The 16,547-nt window shown below is 37.7% G+C and overlaps 4 protein-coding genes across 11 annotated transcripts in view; 3 read left to right on the plus strand and 1 right to left on the minus strand.

Moving 5' to 3' along the window:
- The window catches only part of LOC129788401 (N-acetylgalactosaminyltransferase 7), a 783,634-nt gene that overhangs the window by 576,796 nt on the left and 190,291 nt on the right, over nucleotides 1-16,547 (minus strand). The gene's annotated exons all lie outside the window — the stretch shown is intronic.
- On the plus strand, nucleotides 2-2,949 carry LOC129788406 (serine hydroxymethyltransferase). Of its 2 annotated transcripts, none has more exons than XM_055824451.1 (3): nucleotides 2-865; nucleotides 939-1,156; nucleotides 1,625-2,949. In XM_055824451.1, exons 1-3 carry the CDS (start codon nucleotides 857-859, stop codon nucleotides 2,826-2,828), a joined length of 1,431 nt encoding a protein of 476 aa, XP_055680426.1. In that variant the 5' UTR covers nucleotides 2-856; the 3' UTR covers nucleotides 2,829-2,949. The 2 variants fall into 2 exon arrangements, with proteins under 2 accessions (XP_055680426.1, XP_055680425.1); XM_055824450.1 differs by having other exon boundaries at nucleotides 107-545.
- Nucleotides 2,984-8,735, plus strand: LOC129788421 (GDNF-inducible zinc finger protein 1). Of its 7 annotated transcripts, none has more exons than XM_055824476.1 (4): nucleotides 2,984-3,127; nucleotides 3,262-4,196; nucleotides 6,727-6,783; nucleotides 7,074-7,708. In XM_055824476.1, exons 2-4 carry the CDS (start codon nucleotides 3,266-3,268, stop codon nucleotides 7,283-7,285), a joined length of 1,200 nt encoding a protein of 399 aa, XP_055680451.1. In that variant the 5' UTR covers nucleotides 2,984-3,127; nucleotides 3,262-3,265; the 3' UTR covers nucleotides 7,286-7,708. The 7 variants fall into 7 exon arrangements, with proteins under 7 accessions (XP_055680451.1, XP_055680447.1, XP_055680448.1 ...); XM_055824472.1 differs by lacking the exon at nucleotides 7,074-7,708 and adding an exon at nucleotides 8,373-8,735 and having other exon boundaries at nucleotides 2,992-3,127; XM_055824473.1 differs by lacking the exon at nucleotides 7,074-7,708 and adding an exon at nucleotides 8,373-8,735 and having other exon boundaries at nucleotides 2,992-3,127; nucleotides 3,265-4,196.
- LOC129788388 (bromodomain-containing protein 7) lies at nucleotides 8,846-13,186 on the plus strand. Its single transcript, XM_055824390.1, has 4 exons — nucleotides 8,846-8,989; nucleotides 9,271-11,220; nucleotides 12,665-12,748; nucleotides 12,840-13,186. The coding sequence occupies exons 1-4, from the start codon at nucleotides 8,935-8,937 to the stop codon at nucleotides 13,034-13,036; spliced, it is 2,286 nt and encodes a 761-aa protein (XP_055680365.1). The 5' UTR covers nucleotides 8,846-8,934; the 3' UTR covers nucleotides 13,037-13,186.

Raw genomic sequence — 16,547 nt, forward strand, 5'->3', positions numbered from 1 at the left:
AATATTTTGCTTAGAAGAGTAAAGGAAAAAAAGTTAATTTCTAATTTCAGTGGCTCCAAAATGGGCAGATTAGCCCGAGATAGGGCAGTAAGTCGTGTAAATAGCTAAGGAGGTTACCTTCTTTATGTAAATATTGGCGTAAAATCGCCAGAAAAAGGTCACGGAGGTTATCGAATGTGGGGCTGCCGGAATGATGATAACAGAGCCCGGTTGCGCACAAATTATTGATTACATTGTGTGGATGCTTTTTAAAAGTCAGTGGTGGACAGATCCTCTAGCAAATAAGCAATATTAGTATGAATTGTGCGGAATAATATATTTTGTCTAAAAAAATAAGAAAATACGGAATTGCTGCAAAAAATATTTTCCTTTCCAATCATCCGGAAATGTCGCGTGCCATCTGCAGTCTTTTATCTAAAGCTCATCAGCCACGCATTATTTTCAATTACTCCCAATCTGCCGGCTGTATCTCACTCCAGCAGCACATTCCCGCCAAGGAAATCCCCGCAGCTTCCACCCAGGGAATCTCTCAGCAAGTCCGGAAGGTAAGGAAGGGAATTTTCTTTGGGGAAACACGAAGAATTAGCTCGCGGAGGATTTGTAACCATCTGTTGCTCTTGTTTGTGATGCAATTCGCCGTTAATTTTTCGGCGGAGGCTGTTTTTTTGCGATATCACTTCTGCAAATATCTCGCAGTTGTGTTATCTCCTGACCCGCGTGACCTATCTGTCCATCATCTCAGCCAGAGAGCTGATTACCCCACTTTATGGGCCGATAGACCGAAGCAGAGCAATCATTTAAGAGAAATTTCTCAATCTCGTTGCATCTAACGCGTCTCGTGATTCCTTTCTCCAGGATGGCCAAAGTAGTGCTTCCCTATCCTGTCTCTCCTGTTGCAATCCACAATTAATTGTTAATTGTTTTTTTCTCCTTCACAGATCAGTACATCCAGTAAAATGTTGGGAAAATCCCAGCTTCTGCATTCAAATCTGTGGGATTCAGACCCAGAATTGATGGACCTCGTGAAGAAGGAGAAGAATAGGCAACTTCGTGGATTAGAAATGATTGCCAGTGAGAATTTTACATCTGTCCCCGTTCTTCAGTGCCTCAGCTCATGCCTCCACAATAAATACTCCGAGGGGCTTCCTGGTCAAAGGTGAGAAATTTTTTTTGTGATTAATGTGATTCTTACGTAAGCCAACGTGGTGTTGTGTTGAAATCTGGTTTAAAGCAAACCTCCCTCATAAAAGTTGAAAATTGTGAATGTGAAATGATTAAAACAATCTCAAAACGTTAAAAGGTCAAGAAATAGGTCAAAAGCATGCGAAAAGTGAGATTTTGGAGATTTCCTATCAAGTTTTGACACCTAATTGTGAAAGTTTAGTCATTTTAAGTTGCAGAAAAAGTCTTTCAGTTATTTTCTTAATTTTTTTTAAAATTATTTTGCTTGCTTTAAATTTTTTTTCTAAACTTTCGAGTCAATTGCAATAGCTGTGAAAGCATGAATAAATTACTGCGCTGTTGATGAGCGGAAACGATTGAGATGAATAAATAAAAAAGCAACACCTAATGCGAGTAAATAAACAAATAAATTGACCACACGTTTCACTTTTAACCCACACAGATACTACGGAGGGAATCAGTTTATCGATCAAATTGAAATTCTCTGCCAGAAACGCGCTTTGGAGGCTTACAAGCTCAATCCGGAAGAGTGGGGGGTGAATGTGCAGCCCTATTCGGGTTCTCCGGCCAATTTGGCCGTCTACACGGGACTGTGTAACCCCCATGATCGTATTATGGGGCTGGATCTCCCGGACGGGGGGCACCTGACGCATGGCTTCATGACGGCAACGAAGAAAATCTCTGCAACTTCCATCTTCTTCGAGAGTATGCCGTACAAGGTGGACGTCAAGACGGGGCTCATCGACTACGATAAGCTCGAGGAGAATGCACGTCTCTTCAAGCCAAAGGTCATCATTGCGGGTATGTCGTGCTACTCACGCTGCCTGGACTACAAACGTTTCCGGGAGATTGCAAATCAAAATGGGGCTTACTTATTTGCGGACATGGCGCACGTTTCGGGGCTCGTGGTAACAGAGCAGATTCCCAGTCCCTTTGAGTACTGCGACGTGGTCAGCACGACGACGCATAAAACACTCCGGGGACCCAGGGCGGGGGTAATCTTCTTCCGGAAGGGTGTACGAAGCGTCAAGGCGAATGGGGATAAAGTTATGTATGATTTAGAGGCACGAATCAATCAAGCTGTCTTCCCGGGGCTTCAGGGTGGACCCCACAATCATGCCATTGCTGCCATTGCCACAACATTCCTCCAGGCTAAATCTCCGGAATTTGTCGAATACCAAAAGCAGGTGATTACAAATGCCCAGCGCCTGTGCAAGGGATTGATTGAGCGAGGCTACTCCATCGCCACCGGGGGCACTGATGTGCATCTCCTGCTGATGGATTTGCGCAATGTGGGACTCACGGGGGCTAAGGCAGAGTACCTTCTGGAGGAAATTTCAATTGCATGCAACAAAAACACCGTACCTGGCGATAAATCTGCTCTCAACCCATCCGGAATTCGTCTTGGTACGCCCGCTCTCACCACTCGGGGGCTCGTGGAGGCTGACATGGATCGTGTGGTGGACTTCATTGATCGTGGCTTGAAGCTCTGCAAGGAAATCTCCGCAACTTCCGGGCCGAAGTTTGTTGATTTCAAGAATATTCTCCACAATGATGAGGCTTTCGCGGCTAAGGTGGCTGCCCTGAGGAAGGATGTTGAGGACTTCAGCGTGCAATTCCCTCTGCCGGGAATTGAAGATTATTAAGCAACAAATATTGTTGAATTCCTCCAGTTTACATTTCAGGGTTTCCCAGGGTTTCCTGGCCACTTTTTTCTTTTCTCAAAATTAAAAACAATTTGCATAAAATAAAAAAGTTTGACGGTTATTTTTAAATTTTTCCCATCCACGCGACGTCTTGCGGCAAACTTCAGAAGCCAACTTTGACTTGTTTGGTTTTTTTTCGTGTGTGTTGCAAAGTGGAAGTAAAATTGCAAAATCCATTGGAAATTTCCAGCCTCCGCCTGTAAAAGAACTCGCAAACACTTGAGGAAGTCCCACGGCAGGTGAGTTGGTGCTCAGTGGGAATGGGGGTGGGGTTTTAGGGGGCTTTTGGGTCGTGTGAAAAAATGATGTCACGGGGACGCGGTGGCTTCGTGAGGAGAGATTTTTCATTAAAAAAAAATGTATTTGAACACAGAAGAATGTCCGCCACAACGCAGCAATTCTTCCTGCGATGGAATAACTACGTGAATCATCTGACCTACGCCTTTGACTCCCTGCGCACACAGGAGGATCTTGTGGATGTGACGCTGAGTTGCGAAGGGCGCAAAATTCGTGCTCACAAAGTCATCCTGTCGGCATGCAGTACGTACTTCCGGGAGGTATTTCAGGAGAATCCCTGTCAGCATCCCGTGATTGTCTTCAAGAATGTCCGCTACGAAGATCTCACGGCCATCATTGAGTTCATCTATCAGGGTGAAGTGAATGTCGTGCAGGAATCCCTGCCGTCGTTCTTGCACACAGCTGAACTCCTGTCAGTTCAGGGACTCACAGAGGGGGCAGCTGGAGGTGAGAAGGAGGAACGTGAGGCACCCGTGGCAAAGTCCTACGTGACCACCCCGGTGACAAAAGTACAAACACCCATCGTGACGCGCATGGTGGCAACGTCCGGAAGTAGCCGGGAAGTGGCACGGCTACCACCGAAGAGCACCACCCTCACCACCGTCACCACCGAAGCCCCATCGGCCAAGAGGAAGCGCTTCTACATCGATTCAGACGACAACATTGCCATTGAGGGCATAAACTTTGTCAAACAGAGCCCCGATACGATCACCATTGAGAATGCCAATGTGGAGTTTACGCCCATGAAGATTGACATCCCCGACTACATTGACATCTCAACAGCTGCAGATGAGGAGAATGCCGGTGTAGCTGAGGAAGTCCTAATGGATGAACGTACAGACGATACAACTGGTGGCATTGAAGACGAAGGTGGGGAGTCCCAGGAGGATCAGGATTTAACAGAAACAGACACAACACCACAGATTCTTGCCGTAAGATCCGGATCGGAGGATGTGGAACAAACATACAGAGTTGAGGCTGTGGATTCATCGGACATTTCAACGGATTTCAGTAAGTTTTCAATTCCCTTTTCTCTTTTTGCTCGTTGCCTTGATTCTCATTCGCAACTATTGCAATTGACCACGCAGTGGGAATTTCTAATTTCTTCTATATTAATTTTTATTTAATTGGAAAATTATTTTAAAAATTGAATTAATGCGTGAAAGGTTTTTAAATTGTTTTTTTTTAATTGGCTCTTTATCATATTTTTCCATTAAGTGAGGTTAGGTTTTTTTTTTAATTTTTCGGAAAGCGTCCTAGTAAGATTGCTTAGATTACTTGAGAAAAAATTAGAAAGAATTTGAATAAAAACCTTTTAAAATAATTTGAAACGTAATTTTCAAAAAAAATCGTAAATCCACATGAAAACGACACAAAAAGACTTAAAAAAAATCCTCCATTCCTTGCAAGAATCAACCGTAAAGGTCAAAGAAGAGGTAGAAGAATTCATAAATTGCGATTCAGACACCTCAACACCGCAAAATTCGCCACTTCCGCCCATTCCGGCATCCGATATGGTAGGACCGTCCAAATCAAAGCCATACAATGAGATTACTTACGAGAAGAAAGCAAAACTCCTCGAGGATGCCCCGAAGAAATTACTCTTTCAATGGGCTTTCAAAAATATACGTGAGGTTAGCTTTTTTTTTCGCTAAAATTTCAAAATTTTCTTGTAAAAAAAAACTGATTTCTAAAAGAGAATACGTGTGTTCTCTCCTCCCTATAGGTCGCAAATACCGAATGTGGCATTGTGGCAAAGTGTCAATTTTGTGGTACAATCATAAAAGGATCTCTCATGGTGACGTCCAATTTTACAAAGCATATGAGACGAACACATCCCCAACAGTATGAAAGGTACCTAAAGATGAAGGATAAGGAAAGGATGAATTTATACTGAATTCTCGTAAATTTTCTTTTCTTTGTAAAAAAAACTGTATTCCTCAATTTTTATAAAAAATAAATTATTTGAGCCAATTTTTTTAACCAATGCGTTTAAAAATTTTCATAGATTTCAATAATTTAGGGTGTTTGGAATAGTTTTCTAGGCAAGTTTGTTAGTTTGATGGGTTTGTGTGAAGTCATTTTATTTAATTTCATTTCTTAATGGTTAGTTAAATAGGTTGTATTTTAATACACAAAAAATACGAATTTTTATATAATTTTTTAGACCAAGGTCTCTAGAGATATTAAACTCATGCAAAAAAGTAATTTTTCGCTTTCACGGATATCCTTAATAGGATTTCGATTAGTTTCAAGAGTTCTAAGCATATTCTTTACCACCAAAATTTCTACATTAGAAATTCATCTAAAAAAAATAAAGATATCATGAAAATATGAAATTGCGTCTTTTTTAACTAAACTATAACTAACGAGTCTTAAGAAATCACCCTATTCCAGAATTTGAAAAGAACCGAAAGGAAAATTCGTGAAAAACATTAATTTTGTTTCTGATAAGACATAATGGAAATTGAGAATGAGTTAATTATTTCTTTATCCCAGATTTTCCGAGAAATTCTTAAAAGTATTCCTACAAAATATTCCAGAAAAGTCATCTCTTGACCAATTTGCATGCAAAATCGACATAAAAGGTGCTCAAACTCTTTCTTTAAATGAATTCTTTCGATTTTTGTGTGCAAATAAAACAAATTAAATGTAATTTTTATGCATTCAAAGTTAGCAAAGTTAAAATTTTCGAGCGTACTACAGGGTGATTAGGAAATTAAGACATGATTCTAAAAGATAATAACTTTTGATTGGATTGATATATTTTAAAATTTCTTCCAGCAAAAGATGGATAAACTCAAGAAGTTTTATTAGCTTTTTTTACGTTTTCAAATTGAAATAAAAAGCAAATAAAATTTTGTGTTTACGCATCTTTTGATGAAAAAAATTCTTAGTTATTAGCTTTTAGCATGCCCCAAGGGGACTCGCGAGAATTATTTTTACTTTTCGTACATTTATAGATCGATCCGGATGATGAAATAGAGATTAATCGAAAGCTAATTAAATAAACTTTCAAATAGGGGTGGAACTTTGTAGATTAATCCCTTTTTTGACCGGTATCGATCGTTTCTTCAAAAATATCGGAGTCGGGCAGGCCCCTGACATGCTCTAATTTTCTGGCTACGAAAATCTGGGTTAAACGTTAATTTGAAACGTTTTTCAATAGTTTTCTAATTAGATTATTTATTAAAACAAATTTTGTTAAAGAAAATAAAAAAAAGACTAATAAATCATTTATGTTGTTCGGATCAGCAGTCGGGAATAAAAATGCACGATGCTTTATCGCTAGGTGCGCAACGTTTCGGTAAGTTATATTACCATCTTCAGGCTCTACATATTTATATCTTTTTATTCCCGACTGCTGATCCGAACAACATAAATCATACATCACATCAGTCGTTAAATCCACAACAACTAATAAATCAACTTTCACGCATCCCTGTGTGGTCAACATGAGAATCACATTTATCACAAGTTTATCAAAGGTTACTTTAGAGCCCGAAAATGTTTTAAAAAACTGTTTTTTTTCTCCAAATAGATCAGAGCAAATACAGTGGGGACTCATCAAAGCCAGATGAAAAGTCCCTTCAGCAAGGTACGTACTACAAAGCACTAAACTTAATGATCCTAATGGCCTCTCTGTGGGGCCTTTAGGACCTTTTTTAACATACTATGTGGGGAAATATTAAAATGTTGTGTCTAATGGTGTCGGGTGTTTGGAAGAGATGCTTCGCGCAAAGAAAAAAAATCCATTCCGCGTGTAAAAGAAAGGAAGGAAGGAGCTTAGAGCTTTTTTTTTAAAAAAAAATCAAAAGTCCGTTGTCCTTTGAAATTTTTGTTCCTTATGTTTATTGTCTTCTCTTCTCTTCTCTCTTTCACATGCAGATGCCCAACTGCGTTTCCGTTGCAGCATTTGCTGGAAAGGGTTCAAGCATCCGATGTCATTGACACTACACAGGGATTTGCATAGCGGGAAGACCAAGTGTCCAGTTTGCAAGAGATCATTCTCACGAAGTTACGATATGAGGACACATTTGAACAAGATTCACAAGATAACCCTCAACTTTGATGCCAAATTAAACATTGCTAAATTCTAATGAAATGAAAAAAATTACGTTGTGCGGGGGCGCACGGCTACATTACTCATCGTCTTATCACCTCATATAATAGCCACTATCTTGCTGCATTTTTTGTTGTTTTCTCTCAATGAGAAAAAAATAAAGGAGAGAAAACAATCCTCTCAATTAGATTAGAAGAAGTATTCCCCAAGCAGCAGGTGATTAGAACACCTCATAATGATTTCTTTTATTTACAATGTGAATTCACAACAAATTCATGCACTTTTCATCATAATCTTTATGCTATTATGTAGTTAATAGAAGTCGTTGATGTTTTCTTCTTTTTTCCATTTGAATCCCATTTTTTTTAAATAATAAATAAATTGGATTTATTATAATGAAGAATTTTTGTGTAAAATAAGCAATAAAAATAAAACACAGAGTTGTAGAAATTTTTAGAAAGAATTTAATTCTTTTTTAGAAGTTTTCTTTTTTTTTTTTAATAAAAATTCACAGTAAACAAATTTTGACAATAATTGATCAATTATTGAGTCAATGTTGTAACTCTGCATTGGAGATCAATTATTGATCAATCAGAATTGATTATTTTTGGGCAATAATTGATCAATTATTGAGCCGATGTAGCTCTGCATTGAAGATCAATTTGAAAGCAATCAGAATTGAATTTAGATTGATAATTTTTTGCTCAATAATTGATCAATCAGAATTGTCCGGAGATTGATTGTTTTTTTGCTCAATAATTGATTAATCAGAATTGACCTGAAATTGATCATTTTTTGCTCAATAATTGATCGATCGATTGACTGACTCAAGTGATATATCAATCAATTATTGATAAATCTGATTGACTCAATTATGATTGAACATTTGTGGGCTCAATCAATTGTTTACAGGGTAATTTTTAAAATTAATGGAAATCCTGCGAAAAGTGAATCAATCGCCTGTGTCTTGTAGAGCAATTTGGGCACTTTTTTTAATCTTCCGTCAAAGAGGAATTTTAAGAGAAGCAAAAAAGGATTTTTTTAAAAGCGAATTTTAACATTCTTTTCTTGAATTTCTTGGCTTTATTTTCTTGGACATTCTTTTTTTGACTTTTCAACCAAAGATTCGAGCAACACAAAATGGTCACAATGCCAATTCTGCAAATTGGTCATCACAACGGTCAATCTCTGGCGCCATGTACGGACACAGCACACATCCCAGCCACCGCGGAAGTGCGAGCACTGCCAGAAGAGCTTCAAGAACAAATACAGCCTCCGGGAGCACATCCGGATTGCGCATGAGTACAAGAACACCTCGCAAACAGAGGTCAAGACAGAGTCAAAGTGAGCTCATCCCGCTGGGTGTTCTGCCCCCGTGTGCCCCTGAGATTCTCTTTATGTGTGTATTTTTCTAAATTGTAAGCCATCTCCCCATTTTAAGTGTAGTTTAAGAAGAGAAATAATTAAAAATAATAAGAGAGAAAAAAGATTTTTCTTGGAATGAATTTTTGAAAAGAGAATAATTTCGCGCGCTGCGGCGAATAAGGCGGAAAAAAACGATTCCAATTGGAATCAAGTTTTCCATGCAAGAGAATCTCAATTCAGTGATATACCCCTTGTGTGGCGTCGTTTGTTTTATTTTCATTTAAAAGTATTTCTCGTATTTCGCTGGAAAATAGTGGGAAAATGGGTTCAAAAAAGCACAAAAAACACAAAAGTGAACGTCGGGATCGCTATGAAGGTAAAGGAAGCCCAAAAAACTTCACAGAAATGCTGAAAAAAGATGAATTTTCATTGGTGACGCTGTCTTTTTGCAAACTCGCCCCATTTTTCATACATTTCCTACAAGATTTTTACATTTTAAAGCTATTTGGATGAGAAAGAAATGCCCACAGATGGTTTTTTGTAGTGTTGAGAATGTTTAGGAAGTTGAGGAAGCATTTCTGGGTTGTTTGAGGGAGGGTTGTGGTGGTGTCTGGGAGAAAAGTGAGGTTAAATCCGACAATTTGTGACATTTCACAGACCCAAATCTCAGTCCGGGACGCCCGCCGAGTCTCAAATTGATACTAAAAGTGGGGAGTAATTCCACACCGGAGTATGGGAATGATTCCCCGGCGTATGGGGTGCAGAATGAGCAGTACCTCCATGAGTTGCATGAGCGACATAAGAAGAGTAAGAAAAAGAAGAAGAAAAAGGATCGTGAGAAGAAGCACAAGCACCACCACAAGGAGAAACGCCGGCATAGGGATGACTCCAGCTTCGATGAGAGCATTGGGGAGGATAGTCAAATGCAGGATATGATGCGATATGGTGGTAGTACGAAGGGATTGGCACAGCTACGATCTCCGGAATCGATTTCATCGCAAGATCACAACAGTCCCGGATCAATTCAGTCACCGCAGCAATTCCATCAGAAGGCGGATAAGCAGGCACAAGATGGGAGTGGTCGTGAACCGAGACAGTGTGTGCTGAAGCTGAAGCAGAGTCGATCGCCATTGGCTAAGATTCTCGATCATCTCCTACGGAGTCTCGAGAAGAGGGATCCTCATCAATTTTTTGCATGGCCCGTGACAAATGACATTGCTCCCGGGTATTCAGCCATCATTACGAAGCCAATGGACTTCTCGACGATGCGCCAGAAAATCGATGAGAATGCCTACGCGACGATTCAGGAGTTTGGCGATGATTTCCGGTTGATGTGTGAGAATGCAATAAAGTACAATCACGTTGAGACGGTGTACCACAAGGCGGCCAAGAGACTCCTCCATGTGGGTGCACGAATGCTCCAGCCGGAGAATCTCATGCGGAGTCTGCGATCCTTCATGGTGTACATGCGTGAGTTGACGCCCAAGGAGTTGGGCTTTGAATTGCCCAATTCGGAGAATCATGACGCCGATGCGGGAGATTCGGCGGATGAGGAAACATCCACGGGAGCCGAGGAGGGGCTAAAAGATGATGAGGACACAAAGAGGAAGCCAATGCGATCGAGAAATCATCCCAAGAGTCGCTTTGAACCCTTTGTGGATGACATGAGCCCCGAAGAGGTGCTGGCGCAAGTTCAGAAAGCTGCCCGAACGGCAAAATCGCGCGTCTTTACGCGCCAGCGAGCCCACAAAATGGGCTTTCTGCGACAACACAAGGACGGTACGACGAGCATGAAGATTCTCCTGGATAGCGATGGGAAGTGTAGTGGGCAGGAACGCCTGATTTCCCTGGGAGCCTTCACGGGGCGCCTCAAGCAGGGCACGGGGCAACTTCAGGGGATGCGTGAAGATCGTCGGAATCTCGCAAAGACCGTAAAGCCACTCAATTATGGCGCCTTCAGTTCCTTCGCCCCAATTTTCGATTCACGCTTCGCTAATCTCAGCAAAGAGGAAACTCAGCTCATTCTCTCCACATACGGCGATGACAGTAGTGCCCAGTACGCAGAGAGTATTCTGGAATTCACAAAGAACAGCTCATACGCCAGTTCCCTGGCCAATGGGCTCCTGGACGTTCTCACGGGTGGGGAGCATCGCAAGACAATGGCTAAACTCATGGAATCCCAACGACAGCGTGCCGAAAAGGAGGAAGTTGAGAAATCCTTCCCGGATCCTGATCCCCCGGAACGTCAAGCTGACTTGGCGTCCGTTGATATTGACTTCAAGAAGCTCCAAACGCTGTCAGAGCTGGGTATTGATGTGTCCTTCCTGGAGCACATGGAGAAGCTGGCAAAGGATTCGGACTATGCGAAAAAGTTCCAGAGTCAACTCAATGTGACATCAACGTTGCTGGAGAAACTCCATCAGGTGCAGTATGAGAGACTCTCGCAACCACTTCCGGTGCATTTGAGTCACGTCCAACCGCCTGGGAATGATGAGGTGCAACTCGCAACGCAAATTACGTCGAATATCACGGAAATGGCGAAAAATCTTCCACCAGAGGCTATCACGTCGCCCCATGCTCTGCGAAAGGCCATGGGGGTGTCCACAGGTGCGTTGATTTATTTGTTATTTTATGTATTTATTTATTAATTTAATTAATTAACTAAAAAAGAATTCTAATTTAAAGGAAAATAAATCAGGGGCGTAGTCAGAAAAGATTTTTTGTTAGTTTAAAAAATAAATAATTAAAAGTAACGATTTAGGAGTTTAGAATTATGATTAATGACTTTGGTATGACGGTTAACCCTTTCGCCTCTAAAGGGTCATACGTTGACCCAAACGTGAAATATTTTATTTTTTCAATTTTAAATGAATTTAATATATTTTTTTAAATCGGAAATACATTAAATTTATGTAAAAGAACGAATGTTTCATGACGACGTGAAAGGGTTAATGTTTGACGTTCTATTTCTTACGTTTGAATGCCTATAAGTTTGCCTCTAAATATTTAATTTTTTTAACGTTTGACATTCCCTTTTTAATCGTTAAATATTTCTTTTTTTAATGTTGAATGTTTTTTTTTTGGTTTTCTCTTTCGTTCTTATTACTTTTGATTTATTATTCTAACGTTTGAAGTTTTGTGTTCGATAAACTTATGAAATAAAATAATATTTGAATTTGGCGCGCACTCGAAGTGGTGAATTCAAGTGGGGAAAATAAAGAATGTGGGGAAAAAGGAAGGATTTAGCGGTAAAATTGACAGATCAGCTTTAGAGCTGTGCTTACTCCGTAATAAAGTGTAATTTATCGCGTAAAATACGGAAATTTCGCGAACATTTGTTTTCTAACGTTTGGCATCAACACTTAATATTCCTTTTTAGATTTTTGATGTTTATTCTATAAACTTTCTAACGTTTGACATTATTATTTTATTAAAGTTTTTGTTTTAACGTTTGATATTTTCTTTTCTAACGTTGAACGAATTTTTATTGTTTAAAATTTCTTTTTTTTGTAACATTTAACATTCTCTTTTCTAGCTCTTGTCATTTATTTTCTAACGTTGGACAAGATTTAGATTTGCTATTTTAGATTTCCTTTTCTATCATTTGACTCTTTCTAAGATTTAACGTTTTCTTTTCTAACTTTTAACGTTTACTTTCTAACGTTTGACAGCCCTTTTTTTGTTTTTAATACTTCCTTTTCTATTATTTGACAGTTTTTTAAGTTTAACGAATTCTTTTCAAATTTTTGACGTTTATTTTAATGTTTAACGTATTTTTACGTAATTTTTTGCTCTGAATTAAACCTAAATTGCCTGATTCTCTTAAGGGAGCTTAGACACACAAAAAAAATTTCCTGACTACACCACACTGATTAATAATGTAAAATAAAAAATTAAAATCCTCAATTTTTAACGTCACAAAGATTTTCTAATTTTTTTTTTATCAAAAAAATCTTTTTTGACGAAATTTTAGTTTTTTTTATAAAAAAAAATTTTTGAAATAACAAATGAGTTAAATGTTTTAATTTTCGGGGGCTTTTTCTCTTTGTAGCTGGCCTCGAACCCTTCCAGATGCAGCGAGTAGCCCTTGTGGGGAATGTTCAGGGAATTCCACGAATTTCATGCAATATTTCACGTAAGTTTGCCGCCCCTCCCCCGTTTTTCTATCCTAAACAACCCCCCTTGGAGCTCCCTTTCACAACATTATTTGTACATAAACTTTGCAGCTGATATGGACATAACACCCGTACCCATGGAGATTGAACCCGATTCCCTGGTGCAGCATCACAATCACAATCACTCAAATGTCGACAATACCACCCCGGTGGATCTGGAGACGGAACTAAGGGAATTCCTCGAAGGTGGCAGTAGCAGTGAAGTGGAACATGATACAAGTAGCATCGAACAGATGCTTCTCAACTGAGAATTCCTCGCTTTTTCTTTTTCTTTTTTATTTTAATTCTACTTTCTATTTAATTCTCTTCTTTCTCTTCTTGTTCTGTATTTTTTTTGTGTGTGTTTTTCTTCTTGATTTGTATAAATTAAAAAAAAATTAATTGGGTAAGAAAAAAAATTTAATGAATTTTTATTCTTTTTGCACACAAATTGCAATGACGACTCTGCGATGAATTTGCATTTTATATTTGAATGAATGTTGCTGAAGGTAAAAAGGAAAAAGATTAATTTCTTTCGTGGTGTGAGAAAAAATTGCGGAAAAGCTTTCGTAAAATGATAAAAAAAAGTGAAAAATACGTGCAAATGAAAATGTCTCTCATGGAAATTAATTAAAGGAAATGAGGTGGGAATAAGGGATGCAAAAAATAAACAAGAAAAGTAAGTTGAAGATTTATTTAAAAAATTCCCAAGAAGAGTTGAAAGTTTAGAACAAGTTTTGGGGGTATAAAAAAACTACATATTTCAGAAGAGGGTGTTGTTTATTTAATTAATTTCATTTATAGAAAACTTTTCAAAATCTCTCTCATAACACAAGGAATCTTTCAAAAGGCAAAACTTTAAAGACTTGCTCTTCCTGTGTGGCGCGGAAGGGGGATAAATTCTCTGTGAATGGACCATATATAGTTGATGAATTATGAAGGAGTTTTCGTGGGAAGATGAGGAGGAAGGGTCTTTTGGGGGATGAAATCTCTACACATAAAATCGTGTTGAGAGAGAGAGGAAGTTTTGCATTGAAGAAGTAAAGGATTTTGCTGAATAAATGAATATGTCGCCCTTTTTTGGGGGATCAGGGGAGGGGGAGGGAACTCTCTCTAACCAGTCTAGCATATCTGCACGAATGCAGTTTACAGAGAAAAAAAAGTTTAAAGTGGATGCAGCAACACAAACGTGCTTATTTTATCGCACAGAGATTTCACCGAAAAGAAGATCCAGAAATTCCTCTCAAAAGGAAATTACTAAAGGAATAAATAAAAAAAAGAAAGAAAGTGAAGAAGCTTGATCTTTGGGTGAGAAGGTATAGAATGAAGCAAAATTCATTTCTCACTTTGAGAGCGCACAAACCCCCTCTCCTAAAATCACTCAGGGGGTGTTTATCTGTCGAATATTTTATATCTGGCGAATAATCCGAAGATTAGCGAATAATCAGAATATTTTCAAAGATCTGAATATTCTCATTATCAGCTAAAATTTAGTACTTTTTAGGCTTGAATTTAATATTTTCTCGATTTGAATTTACAGCCTTTTAAGTACTTTTCAGGATTGAATTTAGTACTTATTCGCCATAAAGGACTTCATGCAATTTACAAAGGCGAAGTACTTAATTGAAGGAAACGGAGAAAACAATTTTAACCCACCCAGTCTTGTAGAGAATTTTTATTACTTATTTATTCCGCTTAGTAGTTAGTTTAGTACTTTTTCCGATTAAATTCAGAAGTTTTTCAGTTAGAATTTACTACATTTTTGGCTAAAATTTAGTACATACTTCGTCTTGAGTTTACTACTTTCTCGGTTTGAATTTACTGATTTTTAAGTGCTTTTCAGGTTTTAATCTAGTACTTTTTTAGACTTGAATTTAGTTTTTTTTCGACATAAATTTAGTACTTTTTAGTACAGAAGTTTTTCAGTTAGAATTTATTATTCTTTTGGCTAGAATTTAGTATGTTTTCGACCAGAATTTAGTACTTTTAATTATTGCATTTATTTCTTAAGATTAAATTTAAAAATAAAAGTACTAAATTTAAAAATCAAATTACAACACATAAACGTCAGATCGTAAAGAAAAAGTACTAAATTCAATCCGATAAAGAACTAAATTCAATAGCTAAAAAAAGTACTAAATTCTACTCAAAAACATAGTAAATTCTAGCTGAAAAAGTATACTGAATACAATGGGAAAAAAGTACTAAATTAAAGCATATAAAGTACTAAATTGAATTTCAACTTCTTTGGCTAGAATTTAGTACCCTTCAGTCTCTACCAATTTAAGACCAGAAAAAAAAGAATTATTCGTTTGTTGAATATTTGAATTTCTTTGGCGAATCATCTGAATATTTCCATTCAGATAAACACCCCTTGTAACCACCCTACACATGGGAATTCCAGTGGGGGCGGCGGAAGAAGAAAAGAAAAAGCGGAAGGGCTGAGACGGTGTGGAAGCACGCGGTAAGGAAATTGAATAAATATTTGAGGAGGTTTTATCATACACATACAACATAGAGAGCTCCAAAAAAGAAAAGTCTCTGCTAATTCAGCGCGGAAGTTTGATAACATGTGATGCGAATAATAAATTACTCAAGACATCGTGACGTTTTCACGATTATGCCGCAATTACATGGCTCTGCTCTAATTCACATTTTACACCCCCTCAAAAATCTCCAGCCAAACCGCCTAAAAATACTCTCAATGAAAATTTTGTTTATGCTCCCATTCTGTGTGGCCCCCTGAGGTATTGTGGTGAAATTTTTTGTCCTCCCCTTTGTCCCATTGAACCTTCCACACGGTTATGACGACGTTGGTTCTTTTTTTTTACTGATGGGCCCTAAAAAGTCTACATCGAAACCTTTTCTGCATAGACCTACGTTACACCCTGTACAGCACCAGATGTCGTAAAAAAGCAGAAGAATTTTTCTTATTGAATAACTTTTAGTTTCAATTCAATTTTATGTAAAAGAGAAATGAATTTGATTTATAATAAAAATAATTGTTGTGAAAAGAAAAAGTTATTTTTTTTTTATTTATTCGGCATTTTTTTAATACTTCATCAGGTTTATAGAAATGTTAGAGATGGTTTACGGTTTAAAAAATAAAAAAATTTACGTTTTATGATAAAAAATCTGAAAATTATAAATGTAAAAGTCAGACGAATTAAAGGTGAAGGGTTTAAAAAACTGATCTTCTTAGCATGATTTAATAGAAAAGAACTATAATTGTCTAGAGGAGACAAACTAGTTTTTCTCTATTCTTTAATTTTTTATTTGAAGGTTTGAGGGTTAAAATCTCAATATTAAACTTTTAATTTTGTTTATTAACCCTTTCGTGCCCTCATGAAACATTGAAACATGCGATCATGCGTTTTTCTCAGGACCTACTTAATGGATTTTAATGCAGTAAAAGGCAAATGAAAGAGGATATTTCCACGAATAATGTACCAGAATAGATTTTTGAAATTCAATTTTGGGACTAAAAAAAATATGAAAACTAATATTTTTTCACTTTTCTCAGACCTAGAATCGAATTAAAAAAAATCGTTCTGGTACATTTTTCGAGGATACCTCCTCGTTCTTTTGCCTTATACCGCATTAAAATCCATTCAGTAGTTTTCGTAAAAAGGCACTTTTATGTCAAAAATTAATCAATTAACGTGATAATTTCTACATAGATGTGTAGGGAAATTCAATTAGCTCAAGTTGGTAGAAAGAAAACTTGGAAAAATATTTCCCTCTCTGAGAGAATATTGATGTTAAATTTTAGGTTAGATA

The sequence above is a fragment of the Lutzomyia longipalpis genome, chromosome 2, assembly GCF_024334085.1.
Source record: "Lutzomyia longipalpis isolate SR_M1_2022 chromosome 2, ASM2433408v1".
In the NCBI taxonomy this organism is placed as follows: domain Eukaryota; kingdom Metazoa; phylum Arthropoda; class Insecta; order Diptera; family Psychodidae; genus Lutzomyia; species Lutzomyia longipalpis.